Source organism: Callithrix jacchus, chromosome 17 (assembly GCF_049354715.1).
Source record: "Callithrix jacchus isolate 240 chromosome 17, calJac240_pri, whole genome shotgun sequence".
In the NCBI taxonomy this organism is placed as follows: domain Eukaryota; kingdom Metazoa; phylum Chordata; class Mammalia; order Primates; family Cebidae; genus Callithrix; species Callithrix jacchus.
Window position 1 is genome coordinate 42,169,816 of NC_133518.1, and position 20,551 is coordinate 42,190,366.

The 20,551-nt window shown below is 34.9% G+C and overlaps 1 protein-coding gene and 2 non-coding genes across 15 annotated transcripts in view; all 3 read left to right on the top strand.

Annotated features, from left to right (window-relative positions):
- XRN1 (5'-3' exoribonuclease 1) overlaps nucleotides 1–20,551 on the top strand; it is a 119,982-nt gene that overhangs the window by 8,522 nt on the left and 90,909 nt on the right. For 8 of the 13 annotated variants that reach the window (XM_008983719.5, XM_008983721.5, XM_008983720.5 and 5 more), the window contains exons 3-15: nucleotides 2,007–2,104; nucleotides 3,326–3,435; nucleotides 3,529–3,639; nucleotides 5,213–5,295; nucleotides 5,975–6,062; nucleotides 6,147–6,315; nucleotides 7,366–7,433; nucleotides 7,742–7,879; nucleotides 9,852–9,918; nucleotides 10,122–10,227; nucleotides 11,805–11,894; nucleotides 14,620–14,776; nucleotides 16,237–16,356. In XM_008983719.5, the coding sequence (XP_008981967.1) occupies nucleotides 2,007–2,104; nucleotides 3,326–3,435; nucleotides 3,529–3,639; nucleotides 5,213–5,295; nucleotides 5,975–6,062; nucleotides 6,147–6,315; nucleotides 7,366–7,433; nucleotides 7,742–7,879; nucleotides 9,852–9,918; nucleotides 10,122–10,227; nucleotides 11,805–11,894; nucleotides 14,620–14,776; nucleotides 16,237–16,356 (1,405 nt within the window). The remainder of the gene's footprint in view (nucleotides 1–2,006; nucleotides 2,105–3,325; nucleotides 3,436–3,528; nucleotides 3,640–5,212; nucleotides 5,296–5,974; nucleotides 6,063–6,146; nucleotides 6,316–7,365; nucleotides 7,434–7,741; nucleotides 7,880–9,851; nucleotides 9,919–10,121; nucleotides 10,228–11,804; nucleotides 11,895–14,619; nucleotides 14,777–16,236; nucleotides 16,357–20,551) is intronic. The other 5 variants (XM_008983722.5, XM_078354052.1, XM_078354053.1 and 2 more) reach the window with 3 other exon arrangements.
- Nucleotides 8,525–8,692, top strand: LOC118149079 (U1 spliceosomal RNA). Its single transcript, XR_004736241.1, has one exon. It is a non-coding gene; the product is annotated as a U1 spliceosomal RNA (small nuclear RNA).
- LOC118149015 (U6 spliceosomal RNA) lies at nucleotides 20,408–20,509 on the top strand. The gene has a single exon (XR_004736189.1). It is a non-coding gene; the product is annotated as a U6 spliceosomal RNA (small nuclear RNA).

Below are 20,551 nucleotides of genomic sequence, written 5' to 3' on the forward strand. Positions count from 1 at the left end.
CTGTCCCAAACATTTTCTTTATTGCATCCAGATTAAACATTATGGCTGTTTAATTTTCTACCACCCCACTGGAGTGTAATCTCTGAGAACAGGAATTTTTTTTTTTTTTTTTTGAGACAGAGTCTCACTGTCTCACCCAGGCTGGAGTGCAGTGGTATGATCTTGGCTTACTGCAGCCTCCGCCTCCTGGGTTCAAGTGATTCTCCTGTCTCAGCCTCCTGAGTAGCTGGGACTACAGGCACTCACCACCACACCCAGCTAATTTTTTTTTGTATTTTTAATAGAGACAGGGTTTTGCCATGTTGGTCAGGCTGATCTCAAATTCCTAAACTCGGATGAGTCACCCACCTCAGCCTCCCATGCTGGCCGGGAATAATTGTGACATAACAATTATTATTGTTATGACATAAAAAGTGTGAGCCACCATGCCTGGCCAAGAATAATTTCTCTTTTGTTATGTCCTAAGACCTTGTGACATAACAATGTTGAATAATTGTTTGGTCAGCCAAAAAAGGAAAGGAAGAAAAGAGGAAAGAAGACATTGCAGAGTTTACAAATGAGCTGGTATCCTCAGAGTTTTTCTTATATTAAAGAGGATGGTGAAAGAGAGGTTAAACATGAAGAAGAATTTGTTCATCACAGAAATAGAATTCTTTTTTTTTTTTTGAGACGGAGTTTCGCTCTTGTTACTCAGGCTGGAGTACAATGGCGCAGTCTCGGCTCACCGCAGCCTCCGCCTCCTGGGTTCAAGCAATTCTGCCTCAGCCTTCCGAGTAGCTGGGACTACAGGCGCGTGCCACCATGCCCAGCTAATCTTTGTATTTTTAGTAGAGACGGGGTTTTACCTTGTTGACCAGGATGGTCTCGATCTCTTGACCTCATGATCCACCCGCCTCGGCCTCCCAAAGTGCTGGGATTATAGGCGTGAGCCACCGCGCCCGGCCTAGAAATAGAATTCTATAGGGCGCAGTAGTTGAAATTGGTAGCAAGGCTGTAGAAACTATACTCAAAGCAGAGTTTCCTAATTTGTATGCCATGTGGCATGCTGATTTGCTGCAAAGGGGTTACAGTAGAAGTCAGACACCTAGTAGGACTCCCATATTCAAATCCAGGTTTGCCTGACTGTAAAACTCAGGGTTTTTTTTTTTTTAGTAAATTCTGTTGCCTCAGAAATGTGATGATTTGGCAGTTGATTTCGTTAATATCATTAGGCTTTCATTTTAAATGTTTTTAGGAAACACAAAGATAGGTATTTCAATTTTATAATTGTATTTTTATATAATCTTAGGGATAATTTTAATGATCTTAAATGTATAGATTAAATGATGATTAAGATCATTAAATGTCATTATCATTAGATGTAGCATATATAATGAACATTTAAAGCTATACTTTGATCTTATTTCTAGAATGAATTTACTATATATTTGTGACAGTTACTTTGCCTTTTTAACATTCTGTTAAAATGTGTTACTTCTATAATCTTAATCTGAAAATTTAATTCTTTTATTTTTTTTTTAAATGTGACAGGGTCTCACTCTGTCACACAGCCTGGAGTGCAATGGTACAATCATCACTCACTGCACTCTCGAGCTTCTGGGCTCAAGGGATCCTCCTGCCTCCGCCTCCCAAGTAGCTGACACAATAGGCACATGCTCCTGCACCTGGCTAATATTTTTTTTCTTTTTTATAGAGATGGGATCTTGCTCTGTTGCCCAAGCTGGTCTTAAACTCCTGGACTCAATTGTTCTTGCCACCACAGCCTCCCAAAGTATTGGGATTATAGGCAGGAACCACTGCACTGGGCCTAAAAAATTCAATCCAACAAAACAGACAATTCTGAGGCTCATTTTTATCAGTCATAATAATTTCAAAACTTGTATGTTTTGAACCTTACAACTGATGAATTACTATTTTAGTTGTAAAGGCACCTACATAGCAGTTTATGTAAAGATCTTCACTTTTTTTCAGAAAACTTAAGATAATTTTTTCCCTTAACCTTTAAGGTCAGCAAAGGAGGCAGAAGACAAAATTAAAAAGGCAATAGAGAAGGGAGAAACTCTTCCTACAGAGGCCAGATTTGATTCCAACTGTATCACACCAGGTAAATTCACTGAGAGAAAAATTATGACAGAATTGAAATATAAATTGAAAACTTGGTTTTACATGTATTTTTCTTTTCTGTGCTCTGTTTATTTTGGCCTTAAGGTTCCGGTTCCTCTGTTTTCCCACTCAGGTCTGCTTATGAGTTGGTTTGGTCACCTTGGTCATAAATACTCCTACAAAGACTGTAGGGATTTTCAGATGTAGATAAATTAGAGCAGATATGGACAGGAACCTCTCAGGTATACAGAATTGCGGAACTAAAAGAAACGTATGCTTATATATCTTTCTGTCCTACTCCTGCTGTGTATTTATATTAAAACAGACTCAGTGAGGTTGATGAGGCTTCCTATCAACCTCAAGTTGATGTAGCTAGCTTGTGGTATTGAGAGTAAGAAACTCATTCTCCTAGTCCAGAGCACTTACTGCTCTGCTTCTCAAAAGTAGTTAAGGTTTTTATGACTTTAAGGAAAATGAATGTATCAGTATTGTGTTTAATTTTGTATGCAGCAGCATAGTCTATACTTTTACAACCTTTGTCTAGCATCATTATAATCCTTTTCTTTGAATGAAAATCTTAAAATATAACTTTCTCATCAGTTCTTTACTAACAGCAGTAATTTGCCCTTTCTTTAAGCGCATTGGTTACACATTGCTCAGTTTAACAACCAGTTTTATCCTGATTGTGGTTTTAGGCTGTATCACTTTTGACTATTGACCATCGTGGCCTTTCCCAAAATGTAATCATTATAGACTGAGGTTCCAAATTAATAATAAGTTTTCAGAATAGTAATTGTAATAGTAATAATGGTTATTTATTATTATTGACAATCTGATTTAAGCTATAAACCTTAAAAAAAAAAACTTAAGAATCAACAGAAGAAATAGAAGGTGGAGGTTCATTAGAGAGTTCAAACTCTGTTCTTACATGAAAATTCCTGAAGCAGAGCCCTGAGATACTAGTAAAATTTCTTGACTTTCCTTATGTGACACTGATTTTATATAGGGGGACTAGAGACATTAGAAATAGTTGTGATATTTACGAAGGAAAGGTCCAACATTACTTGTTTTTCAGAATAAGCCAGAAGGCTTTTGACCTTTGGAGATCCTATATCTACCTAGCTATTTGCTGTGTACTCAGATTCAGTCATATGTTGTCACTGAGAACTTACTGTTTTTATGTCTTTCTCAGATTAACCTTTTTAAAACTTACTATTTTTAGGAACTGAATTTATGGCCAGGTTACATGAACATCTGAAGTATTTTGTAAATATGAAAATTTCCATGGACAAGTCATGGCAAGGAGTTACCATCTACTTCTCAGGCCATGAGGTTATTATCTTTTTTTAGTTAAAGAGTTTAAAAATATTATTTAATATTCTTAAGCATACAATATTACTATATTTTTAAAAACATTTTATTTAGACTCCCGGAGAAGGAGAGCATAAAATTATGGAATTTATCAGATCCGAGAAGGCAAAGCCAGATCACGATCCAAACACCAGACACTGTCTTTATGGTTTAGATGCTGACTTGGTAGGTATAATATTTATTATTAAAACCTTATGCATTGGTAGGTAAATATCTAAGAGATTTCATTTTATGCAAGAAACTTACTGGCTGTGGCAACAAATATTGGCGACGTAATGATTGCTGCTTCTATCATTACCAAAGTTCTAAAAATCACTGGAAAATGAGCTTTTTAGCCATAGTTGATGACCAACAGGTCTCTATAATTAGTCTATAGATGTGACTAATCCTAGTGCTGTGAATACTCTGTCGAGGTCGGAGAAGTGAGGCTACCTTTTTACACTCAGACTTAATATAAGACTTTTAATACCTCCTGATCTGAAAACACCATGCTCCAAATACCTTTACTAGACTATTTTGGCCTTAACTTTTTATTATGGAAATTTTCAAGCATAAACAAAAATAGAAAAGGTAATATAATGAACATCCTATGCCCTTCATTTAACTTAAATAATTCTAAATTTCTACCTGTAATCATCTGTCTCCTCTCTCTCCTACCTGCTTCCTCCCCCAGATTATTAAAGCAAATCCCAAACATTGTATCATTTAATGTATATATATTTCATAATGTTTCTCTAAAAGATTAGTGTTTTTTTAGAAAAGATACATAACTACAATGCCATCATCTCACCTAAAACAGAAATTAACAACTTTTTCTTAATATAGAAATAACCAGTTAGTATTATCATTTTCCTGATTGCCTCACAAACATTTCATTTTTTTTTTATTGTTTGAATCAAGATTGAAATAAACAGTATGCAGGTACATGGCGTTTGATTGATAGGTCTCAATAGACTGTTGACTTACTTTGAGTATTAAAATACTACATAAGAGGCCAGGCACAGTGGCTCACGCCTGTAATCCCAGCTCTTTGAGAGGTTGAGGTGGCCAGATGATTTAAGGTCAGGAGTTCAAGACTAGCTTGGCCAACATGGCGAAACCCCATCTCTACTAAAAAATACAAAAATTAGCCAGGCATGTTATGGGGCACCTGTAATCCCAGCTACTCAGAAGGCTGAGGCAGGAGAATTACTTGAACCTGGGAGAAGGAGGTGGCAGTGAGCCAAGATTGCACCACTACATTCCAGCCTAGGTGACAGAGGAAGACTCCATCTCAAAAAAAAGGAATACTGTTTGAGAAAATTAACTGAAAGTGCCCTTTTCCATTTTTTTCTGAGTTTTCATATACTGGGGCTATCCTGGTATCCAAAAGAGTCCTGCATTCTTTGGTCACAGAAAACCTGCTTCCTCTAATTTCTAACCCATTCCCCCACAGCAAGTAGAATTATGTGAAAACCAAGAGAAAATTTTTGGGATTTGAGGGAATAGGAAGAGAAGTGGAGATAGGAGATAGGATAATGATTATGAAAGGCATGTGAGCTACGGTGAATAAATTTTTCTTAGAAAAGTACACTTTATCTCATTCATAACCTACCAATAGATCCTATTTTGATATTTGTCTGTTTAACCTAATTCTTTCTTATTTTTCCCTGTATAAAAATGTTTTTTAATTGCTTTTGTGAACTCAACATTATAAAAAATGGGAGAACAGAAACATTTCTTAATCATTTTTCAACAGATTATGCTTGGATTAACAAGTCACGAGGCACATTTTTCTCTCTTAAGAGAAGAAGTTCGATTTGGTGGCAAAAAAGCACAAAGGTAAATCATATAGCCTGTATGTTGGAAGAAAGAACAGAAACTACGCATGGATAGTAATTCTTTAACAGATACGTGATTTGTAAATACTTTCTCTTATTCCATAGGTTTCCTTTTCATGATGCCTTTTTGTGATAGTGTCCTTTGATGTATAAAAGTTTTTAATTTTGTTATAGTCCAATTCATCTGTTTTTTTAAAAGAGTTTTAAAGTTTTAACTTTTATGGTTAGATCTTTGATTCATTTTGAGTTAATTTTAGTGTGTGGTGTAATATAAGGGTTCAACTTCATTCTTTTGCATGTGGATATTCAATATTCTTCACACTATTGAAAAGACCACCCTTAAATGGGCCAGATCTCACTGGTTTCTTGCATCTACTATATGTTATTTAGGACTTCTTACATCTACTATATATTATTTAGGACTTCTTAATTCTGAGAATTCTTCCACAGAACACATGATATAAACCAATTGTTTTGAACTTTAACATATGTTATATTATAATTGCAATTGTATTTTTGTCTTTGTTACCCTGAAACTTTCATATAAATTGTATGCCTTAATTGCAAGGCATTTATCTGACTATCTTCTAATGATAATTTTGGCTTAAGCTTTGTTACATTTTTAAGCTGAGACCTTAAAAATACATTTCACTAGATCTTGATCATCTGATTAATTACAGGGTATGTGCTCCAGAAGAAACCACATTTCACCTCCTACACTTATCTTTAATGAGAGAGTATATTGACTATGAGTTTTCGGTATTAAAAGTAAGTATTAATAAAGCCATGAATCAGGGATTTCTATTGCAGAAATTTTCACTGGATTTGACTTTGTTCTCCATTTTACTGTAGGAAAAGATCACATTTAAATATGATATTGAAAGGATAATAGATGATTGGATTTTGATGGGGTTTCTTGTTGGTAATGATTTTATCCCTCATCTACCTCATTTACATATTAATCATGATGCACTGCCTCTTCTTTATGGAACATATATTACCATCCTGCCAGAACTTGGGGGTAAGAAATATTTAATAATCACTCGAGGATACTTTAATTTACTACCACCTTACCCTAAAAATGTGACTTAGTTTAGTAGATTATTGCATGCACAGCTTAAGTAGAAGAACATTGAGGATTTATTTTAGTCTAAGGTGCTAACCTCCGAGGTTGTTACTTTCAGTGATAAACAAGGAAAGAAAGTACACAGAGTTAATGAATCTTACTTACTGATAACCTAACTAATCTTTGCCTTTATTTTTTATTTATTTATTTTTTTTAAGACAAGGTCTCACTGTCGCCCAGGCTGGAGTGCCTCGGCGACAGTGCAACCTCTGCCTCCTGAGTTCAAGCTACTCATGTCCCTCAGCCTCCTGAGTACCTGGGATTAAGGCGTGTGCCTCCACACCGGGCTAAGTTCTGTATTTTTAGTGGAGATGGGGTTTACCTTATTGACCAGGCTGGTTTCAAACTTCTGGCCTCAAGTGATTCCCATACCTCAGCTTCCCAAAGTGCTGGGATTACAGGCATGAGCCACCATACACAGCCTAATCTTTGCCTTTACTTCCTTAAGAAAGCCACCATACTTTATTGGTTTAACTCCTTTCATATTTAAGCATAGAAATTCAATTTTTTTAATGGATATGCATCAGAATGTTTAATATGAATTATTTTTCAATGAAAACAGAAAATTGACAAACATAGTGATGCTGAATAAAACAGGCCACAGGGTAGCAGGCCATCAGTCCTTAAATTAACATATCAAATGGAATGATCTATATAGATTATAGATATTTAATATAATTAATTGTTACCAAATGTGGTTGGAGTATTATTATGTGAAACTTGAATTTCTTATACTTGGCTTTGGTACTTGCATGTTGCATATTAAAGTAGCATAAAATTCATAGAAACTAGGGCCAGTTCGTATATAGTCCAACACTGTTTTTTTTTTTTATTACTACAGTAGAACATGAAGTTCAGTTCAACATTTTGTAAAAAAGAATTTTGTAGAATTGTTTAGAAAAAATGTCAGCTGTTAGTACAGATTTTAATTTTTGTTTCTCTTAGGTTATATTAATGAAAGTGGGCATCTCAACTTACCTAGATTTGAGAAATACCTTGTGAAGCTATCAGATGTAAGTAACTAGAAATTTTTGTTTTCCTGTCCCAGAGTAGCTATAAAAGGTCAGTCATGAATTATGTAATACCAGAAGAAAAGGGTTTTATAATTCTATTCCAGTTGCTGATTCAGTATGAATACTTTCACTAAATTAATTTTATTTTTATTTGTTTTCTATTTGTATTTTCAGAGTAATGCATGAGGTCCCCCATATATATAAAAGAATTTCCTATGCCCCAGTAGTAGTCACTGTTATAAGTTTGATTTGTATTCTTCTAGATATACTTAAATTATTTTTGAATAAATTTAAATATTTCTGTACAGTTTGATCGGGAGCACTTCAGTGAAGTTTTTGTGGACCTAAAATGGTTTGAAAGCAAAGTTGGTAACAAGTACCTCAACGAAGCAGCAGGTGTGGCAGCAGAAGAAGCCAGGAACTACAAGGAAAATAAAAAATTAAAGGTGTCTATTTTTTTAGGTATCCTTTCATTGTTTTAATCATAAAGGCAAAAGTGATATTCTTTGTTTCTCATCTTCCTTCTTATGATTTGGGATTGCCTCATTTTATTTCTCTTTCTTCCTCTCTATAGGCATTTCAGAAATTGGTTTGGTTTCTTTTTTTTTGTTGTTAGCTTCTGTCATTTAAACCAGATTTTCAGTAATCAGTTTCTTATTTTTACTGTTGAAGAGGAACATTCTGTTTTATGTTAATAAATGTGGAAAACATTTCTAAACATAAAAGCCCAGAAAATGAATTATCTTTTAAAAACAATTATTTAAGGCCGGGTGCAGTGGCTCACACCTGTAATCCCAGCACCTTGGGAGGCGAACGTGGGTGGATTATCTGAGGTCAGGAGTTTGAGACCAGCCTGGCCAACATCTCTACTACTACTTCTCAACATCGAAACTCCCATCTCTACTAAAAATATAAAAATTAGCTGGGTGTAGTGGCACACACCTGTAATCCCAGCTGCTTTGGAGGCTGAGGCACAAGAATCGCTTGAACACAGGAGACAGAAGTTGCAGTGAGCCAAGATTGGGCCACTGCACTCCATCTTGGGTGACAGAGTGAGACTCTGTCTCAAAAAAATAAAACCACATACACAATTATTTAAAACCTGAAAGGGGAGATAACCATGATCATGAGGTGGTTTTCCCTGAGTGAGGCTTTTCCGTTGTACTATGGATGTGCTGATGTCCTACGATTTCATCAAGTGTGGGAAACTCAACTGCATGATTTGTGTTAGCGGAGGACTGCATTCACGCTTTCCCCTGGCAATGTTTTTTAATTTAAAAAAAAATCATTTTAAAACAATGGACTAGTTTTTAAAATGTGGATATTTATAGCCTTAAATGATATGAGACATTAACTAGATCAGTGATTTTTTCTCTAGAAATGATTTACATATAAAATACAATAATTTAATAGTAATGGCAAAAACCACAGTTACTTTTGCATTAACCTAATAGCACAATATCTAGTAAATGTTACATGCCTAATTAATGAATAATAGAGTCAACTAGAAAGTGTTAGTGCCCTGCAAATCATCTCTAATAATCTCCAAAGAATATCTTGTGTTAACTTGAAAGGTAAACCTCTTGTGAAAAATTCCTCAGCCGCTTCATAATTAGTGGATTCTGTAGAGTTTCTTTTTTCTTTTTTTTTAATTGCATTTTAGGTTTTGGGGTACATGTGAAGAACATGCAAGATAGTTGCATAGGTACACACATGGCAGTGTGATTTGCTGCCTTTCTCCCCTTCACCTATATCTGGCATTTCTCCCCATGCTACTCTCCCCACCTCCCCACCCCCCGGCTTCTGTTGAGTTTCTTACTCTCCTTGCTGTACTGGTTCTATTTAGGTTCAAATTTAATGACTTTTGCTCCAGGAGGGGCAACTATCCTTATTTTCTCTAGTGTAGTCCTTCTTGATATTTAGCTCTTCCTCCCTGGAACTTGGCAGCAGTCAATCTGCATTCTACTGTTTTGTTGTTGTTTGTTTGTTTCTAGGAGAACAGGCTCTGCAACTTTTTGGGAACCTGTACACACAAAACTTACCTATCAGTAATCCCTGGTTCCCCTGATAGTTGTCAGGATAGTATGCAGCTAACATTAGAGACACTGTGCAGGAATATCCCAGACATAGGAAGTTGGTAGAGGTCATAGGTTGGATGAAGGAAAGGAAAGGAAATAAAGGAGTAGGAAGAACTAACGAGAGTCATTGGCAGTAGACAGGAAGTCAGAGAATAGAGGACAGAAAGGATTGAGATCACACAAGGGTGGAAAAGCAGATGGGCAGGATATGAAGGATGTTATAACCGTGGAAGAACCATGGGAAGAAAAGCAAATGGGTGCATGAAAAAGAAATGACATCTCACTTTGAAATGTGTATCTTACCATTCATTTATGTTGATTTACAATTTTACAATTATAGGGCCAGGAAAATTCTCTGTGTTGGGCTGCTTTAGACAAAAATGAAGGTGAAATGGTAACTTCTAAGGGTAAGTACAAAGTATGTGTTTTGATATGTTACTACTTCGCCAGGATAATGTTGTAACTTTCCTTTATTAGTATTAATTTTGGGTGGAACAGATTTTTGTGATAGCTTATAAGCATCAACTTGGATATGCATTTATCAAATCATTAGGTAGAAAAACTGGATATTCATAATTGTCAGTCACTATCTTTCTGGCTTTTTTCCCAGATAATTTAGAAGATGAGACTGAAGATGATGACCTATTTGAAACTGAGTTTAGACAATATAAGAGAACATATTACATGACGAAGATGGGGGTTGATGTAGTATCTGAGTACGTTTTTGCCAATGCTTTTATTTTAAAATAGAAAAATTCAGATTTTGCAGTTCTTCAGAAAACAGCATAATTTTGATAAAGGAGTGGGAGAAAAAGGATTTTTTGGTTTCATGAATTATTGTAGATGTTTCAACTAGTCTGGTTTTGGAAAAGATGGTATTAATTCTGACTTGTATTATATTCCTGTGAAAAAATTGCTAAAGAGAAAATGATCCTTATTTATAAGGAAGTTTGTTACAAAGTTGTTTACAATAGTAAAAAATTATAAATGATCTAAATGTCCAGTAAGAAGGCATGTCGTAATTGGCCACATCATTGCAGTCACTATCTCTGTCACCTCTTCCATCTCCAGAGTCTGCAGAACTGTAACTGGTACTTGCAGAAAGTTCATAACAATTTCAAAAGATGCTTATAGTATATTATTAAGTACAAATTGTAAAGGCAGGACATAAAATCATGTATACAGTATGCTCTCATTAACACTTAAAAATACCAAGATATAGAAGAAAGACTGAAAGAAACACTACAAAATGTAAAAGTGATGGCTATAAGGTGACAAAAATGCTTTTCTTCATTACCCAGGTTTTTACCCATGAGGAAATAATTCTTTTATAATAAAAAAGCAATATTTTCCATGTTAAAAAAGTACCTCTCAGAAATATGTAGTTATGGAATTTCTACATAAATACTTTGGCCTTTAGCCCAGGGCTCTGTTTTGTGTTTTGGTGATTTGAAGACTTATTTTACCCAAACTTAGAAGATGTCATTTGGTTTTTGAGAAAGAAAGGATATGAGGGAGTATTGTTCACATATAGCACTTTTCAAAGTGTTCTAGCCACCGGAACCAAATTTTAAGAACTTCCTGATTTGCTCCTTTGCTTCTCTCAGATATCATCCTATATAAAGAAGATTCCCATCCCTTTCTCTCATCTCACCCCCGCTGTTTAAGAGAGTGGTGGTGGGCCGGGCGCGGTGGCTCACGCCTGTAATCCCAGCACTTTGGGAGGCTGAGGCGGGTGGATCACGAGGTCAAGAGATCGAGACCATCCTGGTCAACATGGTGAAACCCCGTCTCTACTAAAAATACAAAAAATTAGCTGGGCATGGTGGCGCGTGCCTGTAATCCCAGCTACTCAGGAGGCTGAGGCAGGAGAATTGCCTGAACCCAGGAAGCAGAGGTTGCGGTGAGCTGAGATCGCGCCATTGCACTCCAGCCTGGGTAACAAGAGCGAAACTCTGTCTTAAAAAAAAAAAAAAAAGAGAGTGGTGGTGTTACTATGGAAAGCTTCATTGGGTAAATCTTCAAACTTTGGACCAAAGAAGTAGTACATTAATTGAATAAATATGAATAACAAGTTTATCTATTTATATAGTTGGTTTAGGAAAACTATAATGTGACAGGATGGAATTTTTGAAAATATTTTGGGGTTTTTAGGATTATAATTTTTAGCTATAAATAGCTAATTCATTGATTAAACTATCTGAGGTTAAATGTTGTATCAGCAAATATCATGCTTAAAGACACTGGCCTGTCTTCAAAAAAATATGTTGTAATGAAAATATTCTGTTTTCAGTGACTTTCTGGCTGATCAAGCTACATGTTATGTTCAGGCAATACAGTGGATTTTGCACTATTACTATCATGGAGTTCAGTCCTGGAGCTGGTGAGAGAATAAAAACAAAAATAGTTTTGTCTTTTCATAATGATTCATTCTACTAGAGTCTTATTTAGGGAGCACTTCTTTTATTTCTCCTTATAATTTTTTTTTTTTGAGGAGTCTCACTCTGTTGCCCAGGCTGCAGTACAGTGGCATGATCTTGGCTCACTGCAATCACCACCTCCTGGGTTCAAGCAATTCTCCTGCCTCAGCCTCCTGAGTAGCTGGGATTACAGGCTTGTACCCTTATGGCTGGCTAATTTTTGTATTTTTAGTAGAGATGGGGTTTCACCATGTTGGCCAGGCTGGTCTTGAACTTCTGGCCTCAGGTGATCACCTGCCTCAGCCTCCCAAAGTGCTAGGATTACAGGTGTGAGCCACTGTGCCTACCTCTCCTTATGGTGAGTTTTTTAAAGTACCGTAGAACCAAGTTTAATTGAAATATAGGTAATCTCTTCTCCAGCCCTAGCTGGAGATTGCTCATAATAAGAGGTCTTGGTTAATGTAATGATTTAATGTTCTCTATCAAGGTTAATCAAGTGTGACAAAGTCTTGATAATTATTGGGTTTGAGTGATGGTTATGTGAGGGTGTTCATTATATTCTCTTTACATTTTTTGTGTTTGCTAAAAAATTCTATCAAAAATAATTATTGAAGTGGCCAGGTGCAGTTGCTTACGCCTCTAATCCCAGCACTTTGGGAAGCCAAAGTGGGCAAATCACTTGAGGTTAGGAGTTTGAGATCAGCCTGGCCAACATGGTGAAACCCCATCTTTACTAAAAATACAAAAATTAGCTGAGCATGGTGGTATGCCTCTGTAGCCCCAGCTACTTGGGAGGCTGAGGCAAGAGAATCACTTGAACCTGGGAGGTGGAGGCTGCATTGAGCTGAGCCAAGATCGTGCCACTGCACTGCAGCCTGCAGAACAGAGCAAGACTCTGTCTCTCTCAAAAAAAAAAAAAAAAGAAAGAAAGAAGAATGGGCTTATTCGTATGTTGGGCTGGAAAGGTGAAGGTGAAGAAGAAAAAAGAAAGGAGTTATTTTCTTTCTTTCTTTCCTTCTTTTTTTCTTTCTTTTCTCTTTTTGTTTTCTTTTCTCTTTCCTCTCTCTCTCTCATCTGTCTCATTCTGTCACCCACGCTAGGGTGCACTGGAACAGTCTTGACTCACTGTTGCAACCTCCCTTTTTCTTTCTTTCTTTCTTTCTTTTTTCTTTTCTTTTCTTTTCTTTTCTTTTCTTTTCTTTTCTTTTCTTTTCTTTTCTCGCTCTGTCTCTCTGTCTCACTCTGTCACCTATGCTAGGGTGCACTGGTACAGTCTTGACTCATTGCTGAAGCCTCCCCTTCCTGGGTTCAAGAGATTATCGTGCCTTAGCCTCCTGATTATTTGCTTGACTGGAAATGGTAATACTTTTATTTCTCTCAGATTCGTGTTCTAGCAAATCCCATCTGTATTTTCAAATCATCCACCAAAGTAGGAAAATAAAAAGCCAAAAAATGATACAGTGAATACTAGAGACTTTTAGATGATAACACAACTCTGTTTGGTTTTGTTCAGAGCACCTCTGCTGGGCTCTGTTTCAGAGTGCCACCCAGCAATACAAACCAATGCAAAATAATGTGACATTAATTATCTTTGAAAAAAGTTTTATAATCACCTGATTCTCAGGGCCTCTCTGAGGAGCAATCTCATGAAGAAAATTCGTGATTTGCCATTTTTAAAATAGAGTGAATGGAAATTATTCCTGTTGTAACTTACATTAAGGCCAAGCACATAAAAAGCATGCTGTCATATAATCTTCACAACTATTTAAAAGTAAACATTGTTTTCTCCCTTTTACAGATGAAGAAATTGAGGCTGTGAAAGGTTAAGAAAGATTAGGTAATCTTTCTAAAGATTATACACCCCAGCAAGAGTCAAGTCAAAGCTTATCTTATTCCAACGTCTGTACATTTTCAATTCCACATGGAATTTGGCCTCCTAAACTTCCTCATTTTTTGGAAATGTATGCCATAATTATGGAATACAAAAACATTTCAGTTTTTTTGGTATCCTGAGTCAAACATTAGGAGCATACTGAAATTTTTGAAAACTCTTGTTCAAAGCATTATAAAATATTTATGCCTGTAAGTAAGATGAGAAGGAATTAAAAACAAAAACATAGTATATCGGATTGATACATGGCTTCATCGTTATCACAGATAAAAAATAAGCATACTAATTCAAAGATAAACGTTCTTAGATCTGACTGGTAATAGCTAGGTAAGCTCAAACTCAGTTTTCTTCCTCTCCTTGTTAAGCTTTTACCAGAACGTTCAACTGTTCCCAGCCTCTTGTTTAAATGATCCATGCTCAAGTGACCAAACTGAAAGTCTTCTGACTACCTCATTTCTGGTTCAGTTTCTTGATTGGAAGATTCACAATCAACATTTTGAAAATTAAAAGAAACATTACATTATATGTGTTTTTCGATTACCTGATTCATTCCAATTTCAGAAATGTGAAACCACACTTTAAAAATTCAGGAAATATAACATTTGTTGCCATTGGATGACCTATATTTTCTATCAGTGCTAGTTTCTTATATTCAAATGGTACAATTATGGGTGGTACTAATTTTTAAAAATTATTTTTATATGTTGTGAAAAATAAAATTTGGGGAAAAGTATATGCTTAGTATTAACCTATTTCATAAAGATGCCAGTTGTTTAAAACTCTGTTTTGTTTTATAGGTACTATCCTTACCATTATGCACCTTTTCTATCTGATATACGCAACATCAGTACACTCAGAATCCATTTTGAACTAGGAAAACCTTTTAAGCCTTTTGAACAGCTTCTTGCTGTACTTCCAGCGGCTAGCAAAAATTTACTTCCTACATGCTACCAGGTGGGTTTTAGAATTGAGTGTTTTTATGTCCTTTTTGATATCTAGGAGCTCTTCCTCCAGACCTAGAAACAGTAATACTCAAATTTATTTGGTAGCTAAATATTTATTTTCAGTTTAAAACTATAACATTTCTTTAACAAGTCCCTTGAAAAGTAATTCCTTGATTTAAAGTTAGCTTTGTTTTAAAGATGCAAATAAATTCCATAAACCATTCAGAGCCTGGTTTCATTTTCAGCACCTTTAAACACGTTTTCAATTTGTCCCCACACTGAAGAAAGTAGACTAAAACAGACAATATCTGAAGCTATCTACTTTGTCCAGAATTTACGGATTCATTCCTCTTCCCTTTGCTCTCTACCTTTTGGAATAGGGATGATAAATGACTAATAAGTCATTTATCCCAACAGCAGTACTACCTCAGTATATATTTATTTTTAAACATTTATCAAATTGTGAAATAAAAAGCTTTCTTTGGTAAACATATTTCATGTAATAGGAGGAAAATATTTCAGGGGTGATAAGGTTACCAAAATTGCACTAAGCTTACTAAGGTGATTCTGAAGCTATACTTTGTATCTTTTTTTTTTTGAGGGTAACAATCTATTCTTTTAATTCCATGGTTTGGTCAGGAATTGGAGTAGACACATACACACACCCTTTACTTCTTTAGCAGTGTCAGACTCCCTTCTGCATCTTTTTGCACCTTAGCTTCTCCTTGATTCTGGCTTCCCTTTCTTCATAAGTTTCTTTGATTCTTTTTTCCCTGCCTTCAGATACAGTATGCTTTAATACTCAACCACTCTGGACCAGCATGACCATGCAAGTGTTTTATAGTGTGTTTTATTGCACAGTGCCCATGCCATACTGGATATTTTAAATATTTTGAGTATTACTCTAAGAATATACTGCGTTATTTCCTTATGCTTTATTTGCCTACCTCTGTTACAAAGTCATAAAAACGTGTTGTTGACTATTTTTCTTTGATATTAGTGTTGTAGTAGTTCTTGGGTTTTAGGATATTTTTCTTTTTAAACTATCTTGGGTGACAGCTGATATCTTACTTAACAGATTCAATTCATCAGAATATGAAAGTAAATTGTTAATTTCAGGCTAAAAATAGAGGACTACTAGAAGCCTTTTAGATGAACTGAAATGAAGTCTGGATAGAAAAACAATTTAGTTGTATGTCTTGTAGAGTGAAAAAACAATAAAAAATTTAAAATGAATATTGAGAGGATGATTTTGCTGCATAACTCAGTAAAATATATAATCGAGTGGCGGTGAAATTAGAATTCTTGTAGTTGAAAATCAAAAAATAGCAAGTATATTGTGACTTAGATATAAAAAATTTGCTTTGTTTAGAAATTTTAAACTAACATGAGGAAATATAAATACATTAACAAAAAGCTATATTGATAATAGTTCTCATATTTCTATTATACTATTTTGTATTTTCACAGCATTTGATGACCAGTGAAGACTCACCAATTATAGAATATTACCCACCTGATTTTAAAACTGACCTAAATGGGAAACAACAGGAATGGGAAGCTGTGGTGTTAATCCCTTTTATTGATGAGGTCAGTATATGAAGTAATCATTATATACATATACATTCTTAATCAGAGATTATTTCACATAAGTTAATGAGTAATGAGTTTTAATCACCATTTATGTTTCGTTCATGAAATTTTTAGCTACCCTCTTCATTATGTGCATAAAAGCTTGTAGGTATGCTAATTATAATAAGGCTAAAGTGGCTTTAGTATTATTAGACAAAGTAGTCTTCAGAACAAGGAATATCATTCCCAGAGATAAAGAGATATTTTATACAGTTAAGAATCAGTTTAGTTCAAGGAGACATAAAAATCCGAATTATATTGCACCTAATAAAACAGCCTAAAATACATAAAGCAAAAATTATCAGAATTATAGCTGGAAATTTCAACCCTTTGCGCAAGAGGTCAAAAAATCAGTAAGAATAAAGAAGATTTGAATAATGCTATAAACCTACTCATAGAATTAAATTATAAATAGTAACAAAGATCTGGGAACTCCTCATATGTTTTGAGAGTAAATAGCACACTTCTAAATAACCTGTGATGAAAGAAGAAATTAAAAGAGAAATTAGAAAATATTTTTATCTGAATGGTAATTAAAATACAGTATATCATAATCGGGGCTGAGTGTGGTGGCACACACCTGTAATCCCAACACTTACAGGTTTGGGAGGAATGCTGAGAGGCCAGAATGGGAGGAATGCTTTTTTTTTCCTCAGGAAAGAAAAAAAAATAATCAGTATGATCAGTATGATATGACTAAAGCAGGGCTTAAAAGGATATTTAAGGTTCTAGATTATGCTAAACAAGAAAAAGATTTAAAATAAATCCCCTAAGCTTCTGCCTTAAGGAGACAGAAAAAGAAGAGCCAATTAAACCCAAATTAAGCAGAATAAAGGAAATACAATAAAAGGAGCAGAAGTCTACAGAAAATGAACAAACAATGAAGAAAAATTAATGACATCAAAAGTTGGTTCTTTGAAAAGATTAATAAAGTCAGTAAATCCTACCTAGACTGATCAAGAAAGTTTAATAAAAGGGGAGGAAGGCAGACATAAATTACCAATATTAGGAATGAAAGAGGAGATACTTTATAAATCCTACTTATAGTGCAAGGGTAGTTAAGGAATGTGATCAAACTTTATGTCAACAAATTCAATAGCCTAGATGAAGTGAACATATTTCATCACAACTTAGCAAAACTCACAGAATACAAAAATCTGAATAGTCTTATATCTTCTAGCCCAGATGTCTTCACTTGTGAATTCTAGCAAACATTTAAGAAATAATGCCAGTCTTAAACTTTTAGAAAATAGAAGAGGGGAAATTCCTCCCAACATTTTATTAGACTAGCTTATTCCAGATACCCAAATTAGTTGTGGCATTAAAAGAAATGAAAATTTTTGCATCCCCTAAAAGTAGATGCAAAAACTCCTAAGAAAATGACATGAGATCAAATCTGGCAGCATGTAAGAAGGATAACAGTCATGACCAAATGGGATTTATTTTAGATGTAGAAAGTTAGTTTGCAATGTGATTAGCCACATTATCAATATTCAACATCCAGGTTTTTTTTTTCACCTTCCACTCTCTGACTAAGAATATTTTTTTCATCAACATCCAATTTTAATAAAAATGTTCAACAAACAGGGATAACAGGAAACTTCCTCAACCTTGTGATAAAGGCATTTAAAAAGTCTTACTGCAAACAACATTCTTAATAGTAAAAGAAGGACCATTTTTCTGTAAAGTCAAGAATAGGACAAGATATCCATTCTAAGAACTTCTTTCTAACTTTTTACTAGAAGTCCAGTGTGTTAAGATGAACAAAATAAATAAAATTGTTTTTTATTTGCAGGTGGCATTATTAGCTGTGTAAAAATTCTAAGGAATCTTCAAAAGAGAAAATGTAATAAGTAACTTTAGCAAGCTTACAAAGTATAAGATCTGTACAAAAACTAATTCTTTTTCCATATACTAGCAACAAACCAATTGAAAATTCAAAATGTTTAAGAGGCTTAAAGATTCTGCTTAAAGGGATTATATCATGTTCATGGATTTGAAGACAACATTGTTAAGGTGTACATTCTTCTTAGTTTGATCTTTACACTCAATCCCAGTGAAAATCCCTAGCAAGTTTTTATGTAATTGAAAATACAGTTCTAAAGTTTTTATAAGATTACAAGGAAGATAGCCAAAACAATCCATATAAAGAACAATGTTGGAGGATTTACATTACCTGCTTTCCAGACTTACCATGAAGCCACATTAATCAAGACGGTGTATTATTGGTATAGCAATAAGCAAATAGATAAATTGGAGGAGAAAGAGTCTGCCTAAATATATATTTATGGAGTTAATTCATCTTCAGTTAAGGCACCAAGGCATTCAGTGAGTAAAGAAAGTGCTTTTCAAAAGCTGGTGCTGGAACAACTGGCTATATCTGTGAAAAAAAGTGAATCTTGACCCATACCTCACACCAAATACAAAACTTAATTCAAAATATGTTATAGATATAAATGTATTAATAAAAGCTAAAACTATAAAACTTCTTGAAGCAAACTTAGAAGAAAATTTTGATCAAGACTCTGAAATCACTAATCGTAAAAAGAAAAGAATTGAGACTATAGATTTCAGCAAAATTTTAAAAATTTCCACTTATCAAAAGATGCTATTAAAAAAAGAATAAATAAGCCACAGACTAGGAGAAAAAGTATTTTGCAGAACATTCATGTGCATGGGACTGGTATCCAGAGTATATAACCAACTCCTACAATTCAAGCTAAAGACACAGAACCCAGTTTTTTAAATGGGGAAAATATTTTTGAAGGGCCATTTCAAAAAGCAAGATATACAAATAATAAGCCATGGAAAAGTGCCCAACATCATTAGCCAACAGGTAAATGTAAATTAAAAACATGATAAGATACCACTATACTATAATCCCAGTGGAATGGAAAAAACTTAAAAGGCATACCCAATATTAGCAAGACTGGAGCGATTAGAATTTTTATACACTGATACTGGGAGTATAAAATAAATGAAGCATTTTTCATATGTATCTGGCAGTTTCTCATAAAGTAAATTATACACCTACCCTAGGACCCAGCAATTCCATTCTTAGATATTTACCAAGAGGAAGGGAAAATAGGTTTAAAAAATGTTTTGTACAAGACTGTTCATAATTAAACTGGAAACCATCCAATACCAGGACAATAGATAAGTAAATTGTGGTGTAAATTAAGCATCCCTAATCTGAAAATCAGAAATTTCAAATGCTCCAAAATTAGACACTTTTAGCATCGACTTGATGCCACAAACAGAAAATCTACACCTGGCATCATGGAATGGGTTTTGCAGTCAAAATGCAGGTGCACAACACACAACTTATTTGCATCCCAAGGGACAGAAGAACCTCCCAGCCCTCTTCAACTGCAATATACCTTTTCTGCATACACCCAGATTCCCCACCCAAGCACATCCACAAAGGGTAATAAAATGGCACATGTGTAGGCCAGATGTACCAATGTGCAGGTTCCCCACAATGCCCCAAATGGGACGCAGGCCTGTGCGAATTACTCACTGTATTACTTTGCTTATTCTTTGTTCTGGTGTGAAGATAGTGTTGAAAATGTCAAAAAGGACTGCAGCTACCCCTATGGTTGTCTGTGTCAAGAAAAATAGGAGGCATTTATATTTACCTGTAGCATAGAAAGTCAAATTGTTGGAGAAACTAGGCAGCAGTATAAGTGTGAACTGTCTTTCAGAAGAATATGATCTTAGAATGTCCATATATGACCTGAGAAAACAGAAGGGTAAGCTGTTGATATTCTGTGCTGAAAGTGATGAGCAGAAGTTGATGAAAAAGAGAATACTGCATAAAGCTACAAATGAAGATATCAATCATGTATTGAAGTACCATATCTGTCAGCATTGCAGTGAATACATGCCATTTAATAGCAGGCTGATAATGAAACAAACAGATCTATCACAGTGAACTGGAAATTGAAGAGAACTGTGAACATTCAACAGACTGGTTGCAAAAATTTAAAAGATGCACTGCTCAGTTCAGCAGTACATATACTGAAAAAGAAAAACTGGAATGATACGGAGAAGTTTAGCATGACCCCTGGGCAAGCATGACATGCAAATTCATGAAGCATTCCATATTAAAAAATAATAATAAAAATAAAAACAATAGGCCAGGCAAGGTGGC